Consider the following 11,566-nt stretch of genomic DNA (forward strand, 5'->3'; position numbering starts at 1 on the left):
TAAAACCCCACACACACTGGCTTTAGCGAGCCATCAACGAAATTTCTCCTTCCCGGATAAAAGGCACTTTTCAGCGCATGTCCATTTCACACAGTCCAACACACACGCACAACTATCAAAGCAACAACACTGCAATGGGACTGTTAAAAATTTCATGACCACCCTTAAGCATTTGCCAATGGAGGGTGGCGCTTAACTTATAACAACTAGAAGACACAAACACACAAACGTGCGAGGAAAAATGCGCGCAAAAGGAAAAAAATAAAGTCAATTTGTAGCAGCCAACTGTTGCGCGCACTACAGGGTGCTAATGCTGCAGAAGTGAATAAAACACATTCGACTACATTTTCTATATTCACTTCGCATGCAAATTTTATTGACCACAATTTAGTGAAAAATCAATTTTTATAAAAAAAAGTCGTAACAATTTTGCATAGCAAAATGCGCCAAATTTCAAAAGCTGGAAAATTTGAAAAACATACAAATTAGCATTTAAAACTACAGGAAAAAATGAGTTTGTATTGCTCCAATAATACTCTACTGGTTACAGCGTTGCGGTGCATGGAATTCGGAGGCTAAAGTGTGGCTATTAATTCTCATTTTGTAATATTTAAATTCTTTTTAATTAGCTGAACAAACTAGAAATTAAGTCTAATGTTGTAGAGTTGCTGCACCGAAATGCCAGGCTTGCGCACAGCTACACCTTCGCCGTATGGCAAGATGTCCAACTCTTGTGAAATGCCATCCACAATGAGCGTGGCCGTTTTGGGCACACGCTCCAGGCCAGCAATGACGACGCGTTCAATCCAAGCGGATGTCTTATAGTTGGCTTTGCCAATGAAGTTCACATCCAACAAATTTTCCGCAAACTTTAAATGAATATAATTGAATTCGCCATCGCGATACTTGTACGACTTCTCATCGTCCATGTAAAGAGTGCCCTCTGCCTTGCCCGCACGATCTAGACACACGACCAAAGTATATGGGTCGTTCTTCATGAGTGTTGCCGCGCGGCGTATGCGTTCCTTTTTGGGTACAATAGTGCCGCCACGTTGGAAAACAGGAATCTAAAAAAACAAAAACGGCAGATATTTATTACATAAAAATTTTTTCAAATTAACCATTTTTCATCTACCCACTTTATAATTGTCCACAGCAATGCTTTCATAGCCAGCGTTGGTATACTTTTTCAGCGTATCCACATCGTACCACACATCGCCCGTCTTCTTGTCATCAATGGCTGGGAAGTAAACACTCACTTTGCTTACGCCCTGCTCCATCACTGGACGCACCAGCAAACGATCCTGCAACAGGAACTCATTGTCAATAGTGTACGTCTCCTTATCTTTGGGATAATGCGCCAGCAGCGGACGCATGACTGGTGCGCCATTCAATTCATGCTCGTAGAACATTGTGTACCACAGTGGCAGGTAGGAGTAACGTTTACGCAATGCCTCGCGTATGACCAAACGCGTATCCTCGGGAAATAGCCACGGTTCACGCCGCTTTGTGTCGATGTGCGAATGGCAACGGTAGAAGGGCAAGAAAGCACCGGTCTGATACCAACGTTCGTACAACTCAGTATCGGGATTGCCAAAGAAACCGCCAATATCAGCACCACAGAAAGAGAAGCCGGCCACAGCTTCGGACAAGCACATCTTCACAGAATGTTGCAAGTGACCCCAGTCGGCCATATTATCGCCTGTCCAGATAAGAGCATAGCGCTGCGAGCCGGCAAAGTGAGCACGCGTCAAAATGAATGGACGTTGATTAGCATCACGATTTAGTATGCCATCGAAAGTACCCATCAAATGCATATGACCATACATATTATGTACATCGCGGTGTTCCCAATTGCCATAGTGCACCAAATCCTTCAGCATTGTCACCTCGGGGCCATTGAATACGGAGGGCTCGTTCATGTCATTCCAGAACATAACATCGGCAGTGACCGTTTTGAAATTGGATAGCGCATATTGACTAGCATAGTAGGCGCGCACCTCGGGATTGAAGAAATCGGGATAGCTTGCTGAGCCAGGCCAACACCAACCTGTGCCGAATAATTAGTATATTAATTGATTTCAATTTGTCTGCCTAATGCTTTGTTTGCTTAACAAACCTTCATAGTCACTTCCATCGCGATTCTTTGTATAGTAGCCGCGTTCGGTGCAATCGTTGTGGAAGAAATAGCCGCTGTCGCGTTTAATGTGCGGATCAATGATAATCACCAGATGGCGACCCAAATCCGTCAAGTTCTTAATCATGCCCAGCGGATTGGGAAATTTGAATTGATCCCAAGTGAAGTATTTCTTGCCATCCGTGTATTCAATATCCAGCCACATTGTGTCCATGGGAATGTCATACTCGTCGAATTTGGCCGAAACCTCTTCCACATCACGTTCATCATTGTAGTTCCAGCGCGATTGGTGATAGCCGAGTGCAAACATTTGCGGCAAAGGAGCTGTACCAGTGAGCGCGGTGTATTGCTGGAATACTTCGAGTGGAGTGGGACCCAAGAATATGAAAACATCAATAATACCCGACTCGGACATGAAATGGGCGGCTGGTGGATCAGACTTGCGCGAACCTTTAAGTTAAATGCTTACTATAACTGCATTAAATTGTGTACGTCAGTTGCAACTCACCCGAGACGAAATTCACAATAGAAGACACAACATTCCGTTCCGCAGTGTAGATATCCACCCACGTTTCGGCCGCATTCTGCCAGAAGACACCAGCAGTGCGTTGAGCACTAAATAGATAAACCATTTACGCTGCTGTTATATGCAACAAAACTTACGCTTTTTGTTTTGACACACTTACCCGTGGCCATAGAGTACAGGTACCGTACCGTAAAGCGCCATCTTACTATCGACGATATACTCAAACACATCCACATTATACAAACGGTAAGGATCGGAACCTGAGGTAGATTTTAGCGCAAATGAATCTGCATGTTCGGGTATGCCGAATAGCACCTCAGCTTCGGGGAAAGAGAAATCGAGTGCAACCGCCTCAGGGCCGTATGGTTTTGAATCATGATGCGATTTGAAATTCTCCTCCCATGCACCAGGATCATCGATTTCATCAGCTTCTTGCACCTCATTGACAGCAGCAGCATTTTCCGCATTCTCACCGTCAGCAGGCTGCTGTGGTTTTGGACGCAAATATTCCATAGTCATGAGACCTTTCGCATTGACCGAAACGGTAAAAACGTCATTTTGATAGAAATCAACACGGAATGGATCGGCGATGACCACAGCCTTATTTGGACCCGAGGTAATTGTCAATTCGGTATCACCCTCATGCACTTTAATGCTGAAAAAGGCGGTGCCATATAAAATGCGTACGTAATGAAATGTGATTATTCATACCTTCCAGGTTTCGGTGGTGCTTTTAGCGCATCTTGTACTTTGTAGCGTGGCTTCAAAGGAGTTTTTTCATCGACCAGCAAACGGAATGTGTTGCTCTGCTAATAAGCAAATAAAAAGGAATTATGGTTACGCAAAAATAAATCAAAATTTAAAAATACCTCTAAAGCTTCCAACTTCAAGCTGAACAGATGTTTGTTGTCCTTATGTATCAGATCTGCAGTTATCGAATCTGAATATGTATTGAGTGTGCCAGGAACCAAAGCAAACTTGCTATTATCTGGTTTTACTTTGCGACAGCGCCTGTAAATTATGCAACCAATTAATTAGTTATTATAAAAAGTGCAAATCAAATGTCTTAATTACCTGCAAAAACTGCTCTGGTCACATGTCTTGAAATTTGTGTGATCCACGGCGAGTGCATACTCGAATATGCAAAATATTAATAGAAAAATCGCCAAACGCATATTGACGTAGCTACTGAAATGGTGCAAGGAAATTACGTAAATTTCAAATGTTGGCAGATTATGTTAAAAAATAAGCAATAATTTGCGCATTTCATATGCAATGTTCTATAATTAGCGCTGAAAATATTTTACGGTCTGCAGCATTATACGATGAACATGAATTTTCAGCTAACTTTTCCCAACCTACCTCTTTTATAAATGTGTTTGCCTAGTAAATGTATGACTTAGAACAAAAACTTTCCAAAATAAGTGTTTTTCGTTATAAGATTTCCTCTTCAAAGTCATTGAGATAATTGCAAATAAACAATTATATCAATCGCTTCAATAATTATTCACTATAATAGTCTTTAGTATGCATTTGGCGAATTTTGAGTGCATCGGGTGTGCGATTGAGATCGCCTACTTTCAATTTAGCACCTCGTTTTTTTTGTCGATGGTAAAGTGAAGCTTTTTTACTGTCCTAAAGAATCGCATAGACGAGCAACGCACAGCAAAATATTCTTCTTCTTAATCGGCGTATCCATGCTGGATGTTCGCGATTACATACAAACATATTATGATTATTATTATTTAGTGACTGGTATGAATACCAGTACTAAAATTATGTTTGAGCATTGGCTGCGGAGGCCATCAGCTCTGTGACGTCTGTGGCTGTCTGGATTATTTGTTACATTGTCATTTCGATAGTTTTAATGAATTTGCTTTTTTTTCGATGTTTGAGTGACTGGGAATGGCGAGGATGTCGCTTATTTGTTCTGAGTTTAGTATTTCTTTTCTTGCGTTGGCGTGATTTGGACATTTGTTGAGGATGTGGTCCAATGTTTGGTTTGTATTGCAGCTTGTACAGATAGAGTGATTTTTTTTTTTTAAGATATGTTCATGGGTCTGTGTTGTGTGGCCTAGGCGGGAAAAGATTCGGGTTTTAAATCCGTGTTTATTTGTTAGGTAGAATGGAGGGTTTCATTCTTATTACAATAATATTGGAATAGTGTTCATGTTTGTAGTTTTTTAATGACTGCCGCTGTTTGTGTATTATCCATGTATTTATATGTCGTTCTATATCGAGTCTCTCTGTTTTTGGGCTGATTATAATGGGGCATTGCCAGCGAGTTTCGCTGCATTATCGGCATATGTGTTTCCCTCGATACCTGTGTGTCCTGGAACCCATAGGAGTTTTAGTAATTTACTGTTTTTTATTAGCAAATCCCTTATTTGATTAACAGTTTTTCATTTGTTGCAAATGGGACTACTAGCCGCTTGGATGACTGACAAGCTGTCGGAGCATATTATGGTTTTCGTCTTTTTCTGGATAGATAACACCATAGCTTCGTGTATTGCCGCTGCTTCTGCCGAGAATATAGAAGAGTAAGGGAACATGGCTTTTAAACTTAAAAAGGTCATATTATTAATGATGTCATTATATTTTTGTCTGTTTTTCGCTGCTGCTGTTAGTTCGCCGATTCTTTTGAGGCCTGTCCACTCTTTGATGTTGTCTAGCCATGTCATTTTCTTCCTACCAATTACTCTTTGTCCTTCAATTTTTCCTTGCATCAGCAGTTTTAAAATATCATACTTGTCACCTCTTGTTATGTGTCCGAAATAAGCAACTTTTCTCCTTTTTATGTCCGTAAGCATGTTCCTAGCGGTTTGCATTCTATTTAGCACTACGTCATTTGATATTTTGTCATTCCAGCTAATTTTCAACATTTTTCTATAGCACCACATTTCGAAAGATTCTAGTCGGTGTATGCTTACGGTTTTCAATGTCCAGGCCTCGCTTCCATATAAGTGTGTTGACCATGCATAACATTTTAAAAATCTTGTATTTAACCTGATTGGTATGTCCCGGCGTGTCAGTATCTTTTTGATCTTCATGAAGGCCGCTCTAGCCATTTCTATTCTGCCTCTTATCTCCTGATCTGGGTCCCATTGGTCATTCAGCCATACACCCAGATACCTGAAACTTTTTACTCTCTATTGTTTTGCACGCTATGGTTAGTCTCGCATAGGAATAGTCTCTGCTGCTTTTATTTACAATAATAAATTTGGTTTTATCAATATTTATGTTTAGCCCGAAGTCTTTGCTGTGTTTTTCAACTTTGTTTACAATAGTTTAGAGATCCTGGAAATTGTTTGTTACTAACGTTGTATCGTCTGCGTAGCGAATGTTATTTATATATATCCCATTAACTTTAATACCTATTTCTGCGACCAAGGGCTGCCGCCCCAGTAAACCAGCCCTGCCTAGTGTACCGTACAGTCAGTTCTATACAGGGCAAGCAAAGGTACCCCGCACAACACTAAGCAGCTATTCGTAAGCTCACTTAAGCTCAACCGTCTAGGAACCATTTCTGGTCCCACGCTATTGGAACAGTATATTTTGCGGGCGTGCCGTTAGATGAGATAAACGCACTTCACTGCGCTTGACAGGGTTGTGAACAACTAAAACAGTCGACTTTACGCCCTGTGGTGAAAATTCATCCTTAGGTTATTGTTGTTGTAGCAGTTTACTAAGCCCTACTAGGTGTAGTCTTCGATAATCATCGTCTAACTCATCTAATGGCATGCCCAGGAAGCTTGTTTCGACGGATTGCGAATAGAGGAAGAGCTTTCTAAGTGAGGATGTCACTTGAGCAGCTTCCCCCAGAAGTTCAATGCAAATTTTTTATGTTGTTACATCAATAAAAACTGTTGAATTTCTACCTTCTGGATTTGTTGAAAACACAACTGCAAATTTGCTTAGACGCGCCGCTGACGAAAAAAAAAAACCAAATTTGAAAATGCTATCCAAAGCTTCTACCAACAACTGGCCTCAGTCTCGAGCTGGTAATTTATGTCATATTGAATTCCATACATAACCTCCTTACGTACATTAGCATGTTTCAAATAAAACGATATTTTTTTTTTAAATTAAAATAAAAGGTGTCCTTAAATGGGCCCCCGATTGCTCTCAAATATTGTTTGTACATACATATGTACATCCATAAATTGTACGATAGATATGTAACAATTTTCACCATCATAACTACATCAATTGTATTTGTATAATAGCAATACTAGAACTTTGGAGACTTTTCTCTTAAGGACCAATGTTTATAATTTGCTTAAGCTGCTTGCACCCTTTTTGGGTGTTTGGTCGAAGTCTTCATCCTATTTGTGGTGTGCGTCTTGGTGAATTACACAAATAGAGGGAACTACAGTTTTATGCCGCCTGCGAACAGATGGTTTTCTGCTTTTCATGGCAGTAGTTCACTCGCAGACTTGCCATTGTCTGCCGAGGAGCCATCGCTTTAGAAAAACCTTTTTCTATCACTTGGTAGTCATCTTATTCAGCTGCGGCGGCCGCTTTGCTGGCGATTAAAAAGCAACGACTTTAGAAAATCACTGCCATTATCTGCCGAGGAGCGACCGCAATTGGAAAAGTCTTGCTAGTCATCTCATTCGGTAACGGCGGCCGCTTTGCTGGCTAGGTTCGATTAAAAAGCCAACGACTTTAGAAAATCACGGTCGGTTAAATATTACCTTTCCATTAAAAATATAATATACAATTTATATTTGTGACGCCTTTGTGTAAAAGCTATTCATTTTCTTATTTGTTTTTGCTTGCTCTTACAGACACGTCAGACAATGTGCAGCTGTTCGAGTTACATACACACATACACATGTATGTAATTTCCTCCGTATTAGGTTCTTTGTGACAATTTCTATCTAAATCTATAAATCAATACAAATCAATAAATCAATATAATTCTAAAAAATTATCGTGTAAATAATATTTACAGTCCACATTTAACTAAAATTTACGAGCAATTGAAGAGAGTACCCGATTTTGCAGCCACTCGAACGAAAAAGTTGCGAGTCACCCGTATTGATATTTCCCTAATTAAAATATATATGTACATTTACTCACCTAATCAGCGCTAATTCTATTAAACGCGTTCTTATTATTCACTACAGCTAAGTTGTTATTTTATTCTAAATAAATTATCCTAAAATTACCAATTTTCCTACAAATTTCGCCGGTAATGAGAACAAACTAGAGATGTAAAATATTTTTGTGATTGACGTTAGAAAGGCAAACGTCACAATAGGCGGCACAAACCAGAGTTTGCGCACATCAGGTGTTTGTGCTAATGGATAGTTTTTGAGGAGGGATAAAAATGGATTTTGCCCAAAATACAAAGAATTTTTAAGAGATTGTTAGTGCTAAATTCCATAATTCATTTCATTTTGTTTTCCAAAAGGGCGACGTTATTAGATTTTAAAGAAGTTAAAATTAGTTACGGTGTAAGTAATTTGTTAATAGTTTTAAAATATAGCTACGACTAAGGCATCCACGTCTTTTTTTAATAAAATTCCTTCCTAAGTAGGGCACTTTCTACCATAGTTCAAATAAAATAAACCTAGCATCAAATACCACTTTAGTCGTGCCATCCACAAACTATTTAATTAGAATGTTGAATCCCTTTATATAAAATTAGGATATCGCACTAGTCCTTTACTACATCGCATTTTTTAGCTTTGAGTTTATAATATCTGGCACTACACCTGTTTAAACATTAGCTTCTTTCGATTCACGAGCGCCTACCAAGTAGTGAATCAAGCAACAAATTTCTCATGAATCCGAAATGAAATATTGGCTTGATTTGGCAGCACTGAACTATTTTCGTTTTGACAAACTGCTATATGAAAACATTGTTTTTCAAAGCGTCCCACCTGAAAGTATGCCAAACGGTTTGATTCCGTCGTAGGAGGGTCAAAAGAGAAACATCCTACGCCCCAATAATTTTTGCTAAACCTCTTAAGTAATTCTATCGTTTTCAAAGCATTGCATCGATACGCGGAAGCACTAGGCGGAGCTGTGAGCTGAGTGGGAAGTCACTTGATGATAGCTAAATTGGTGTCGCTTTCACTTAAACTTTCTTCGCTTGATGAGTAGCAGAATCCTCTGGCGAGCAAGAAAGTGCTGAATCGGAAGCGAAAATTATTAGTTTTTTATGTTGGTAAAATCAACATTTGAATTTTGTAAATTAATCTAAATGCTTTAAAGCCAAATAATGTTTCATATATATAATAAAACATTTATGTGCATTATAGACGAAAGTTATTTTTTGACAATATATATCTAAAAACAATAATCTTCAAAACAAAAAATAATAGAATTGGTTTGTACAAACTATGATTTGCAAAGTTATTTAAATCGATAACAATTTTTAGTTATTTTGGTTGGCAACAAAGTAGGTAGGGCTTACGTCAAAATGATATGCTTTGTTTATATCTATTGATATGTTTACATACGTATGTTTACATTTGCGATTGTACGTTGCAATTTTTAAATTTAAATTGATTTCAATATTAAAATAATATTATATATACCTATTGTACCAAAATGAGAAAGTGTAAAATATGTGAAAAAGTGGTTGAAAAGGGCAAAGGACCTTTTTTTCAGTTCCCGCTGAGGAAGGAAAACGGCAACAATGGATTAATTCGTGTCGAATGGATCTACGATGGAAGGACGTTATATGTGTAGACCATTTTTCTCAGGCGGATATTGCCCACACGGGACAAACCGTACGATTGTTGCCAAAAGCCATTCCCAAACCTGCACCCCTTCGCGTAAGTACGTCAAATGACATGCTACCGATTCCAGTGGAAGATTTTGACCAATTAGGGTAAGTGGTGATCTTTTAGTTTATAAGAAGTGTAAATTTTAATGATTTGTATAGGACTAGTTTGAAGTGGCAAATACCTGATTCTGGTATTTTGATGAAAACACAGTAAGTGTAGATGTTAAAAAAAAGAAAAAATTATAAATAAATGATTGAAATGCAGGTCCGATTTCGCGATGGTAGAAAAAATACCTAACGTTGAACAAAATTTTGAGACGCCATATAAGTATGTATAAAATTATGATTTAATTAATTTTATAACATAATATTATATATTAATTAGTATTATTAGGTTGCCTATTTCTTTACCCGTAAGTAAAGTGTCGGTTAAGGATAGTGAAACTCAAACGGAGTAAGTGAACAAAAGCAATATTTATTCGTTGACAATTTAAAACATAACAATTTTCAAATGTGCTTCTAGTTTTGCAGTGGGTTCCTCAATGAGGTAAGAAATTTCCGAGTTCAAAAAGGAAATGCGGCGATTGAAAGCAGAGACGAAGGACTTAAGAATCCAATTGGAGGAAGCGAATGCAGAAGTCAATAATTTTAAAAGAATTTTTACCGCAGGCCAAATTCGGAAAATAGTTTTCCCCTGTAAGTATCATTTTTAATTTTCAAAAAAACATTTTATACTAATACAGTGACTCACAAAAGTATTTTGCATGAGAAGACAAATAAGTTCACGCTTCAATTCCTGTATATTTTTTAAATTCATTTGTTAATTATTTCATAAATTCTTAAACATAAACCTTATATCTACATAAACAATGTATTAAAACTTTAAAAGAAAAATATGTTCCAATGTAAACGTACAAAAAGTAAAATAAAATAGAATTCATTGCTCACAAAAGTATTTTGCTTTTGACTAGGTGGTGTACAAATATACTAATTTCTATTAATTCAATATTTCGTATGATAACCATTATTTTTGGAAACTGCTTCCAAGCGCCTTGGCATAGATTCTATTAACTTGCGACAAAAGTCAAGAGGTATTTTTCCCCATTCTTGGAGTAAAACATCTTTAAGGTCACTTTTTGACGAAATTTTGTGTTCTCGCACTCTTTCTTCGAGGTAGGCCCACAGATTGTCTATGGGGTTGATATCGGGACTTTGGGGAGGTGTTGGCAAAGGTTTTGTATTAAAAAGTATCCACATTTTGACATCATGAGCTGTATGCTTGGGGTCGTTGTCGTGTTGAAACAAAAAGTGGTTAGACGACATTCCCATTTTTTCTGCACTGGAATGTAAGTTGTCTTTGAGAATAGACAAATAAAGATGTTTATCCATCGTTCCATCTATAAACACCAGCTTTCCGACTCCTTGGGCCGACATACAACCCCACACCATGACGGAACCTCCACCGTACTTAACAGTGGATTTAACATTTTTTAATCGCAGCTCTTCATTTGGCTTCCGCCATACCATACGACGTCCGTCCGGACCAAAAATGTTGTATTTGCTTTCATCACTAAATATGACGGTTTTCCAAAACTCAAAACTTTTGGTTTTATAGGTGTTGGCGAATAAAAGCCGCTTTGCTTTATTGACTTGTGAAATCAGTGGGTTTTTCCTTGCTGCACGACCATGAATATTGTTGCTTCTGAGGGCTCTGCGCACTGTCTCATCGGATACTTCAATCTGAAAGGTTGCTTTTATTTTGTCATTGATTTTTGGGGCTGATAAATGTGGGTTTTTGCGATTTTCTTTCAATATTTGGCGTTCTTCTCTCTCAGTTAGCAACTTTGGTCGACCAAAACGGGTTAAATTTTCTAAATTACCGCGTTCTTTACACCGTTTTATTACATTTTCTATCGTTTGGCGGCATCGACTAAACATATTGCAAATATATTTCGTAGATTTTCCTTCATTATGGAGATGTAAAATAATTTTTTTTTTCAGCTGTAGTTAGTTCTTTACCCTTTGGCATTTCCGATATGCACAGTACCACAATTACAAACGAAATGAACTCAATTACAAATAAAATTGATTATAATACGCACTTGTAGCCACAACTTCAGCGAAAACAGAAAAAGTAACTGAACTGCGTCCAGTAACGGTA

General features: G+C 38.1%; 1 protein-coding gene across 5 annotated transcripts; it reads right to left on the reverse strand.

Moving 5' to 3' along the window:
- Nucleotides 1–341: 341 nt before the first annotated feature.
- LOC128857058 (neutral alpha-glucosidase AB) lies at nt 342–7,912 on the reverse strand. 5 transcript variants are annotated; one of them, XM_054092601.1, is made up of 9 exons: nt 7,838–7,912; nt 3,738–3,851; nt 3,533–3,674; nt 3,375–3,472; nt 2,824–3,318; nt 2,646–2,752; nt 2,120–2,587; nt 1,140–2,050; nt 342–1,067 (listed from the first exon to the last, which is right to left on the reverse strand). In XM_054092601.1, the coding sequence occupies exons 2-9, from the start codon at nt 3,836–3,838 to the stop codon at nt 639–641; spliced, it is 2,751 nt and encodes a 916-aa protein (XP_053948576.1). In that variant the 5' UTR covers nt 3,839–3,851; nt 7,838–7,912; the 3' UTR covers nt 342–638. The 5 variants fall into 5 exon arrangements, with proteins under 5 accessions (XP_053948576.1, XP_053948575.1, XP_053948577.1 ...); XM_054092600.1 differs by having other exon boundaries at nt 3,738–3,848; nt 7,749–7,891; XM_054092602.1 differs by having other exon boundaries at nt 3,375–3,469; nt 7,749–7,891.
- Nucleotides 7,913–11,566: the final 3,654 nt, after the last annotated feature.

Source organism: Anastrepha ludens, chromosome 3 (genome assembly GCF_028408465.1).
Source record: "Anastrepha ludens isolate Willacy chromosome 3, idAnaLude1.1, whole genome shotgun sequence".
Lineage (NCBI taxonomy): Eukaryota > Metazoa > Arthropoda > Insecta > Diptera > Tephritidae > Anastrepha > Anastrepha ludens.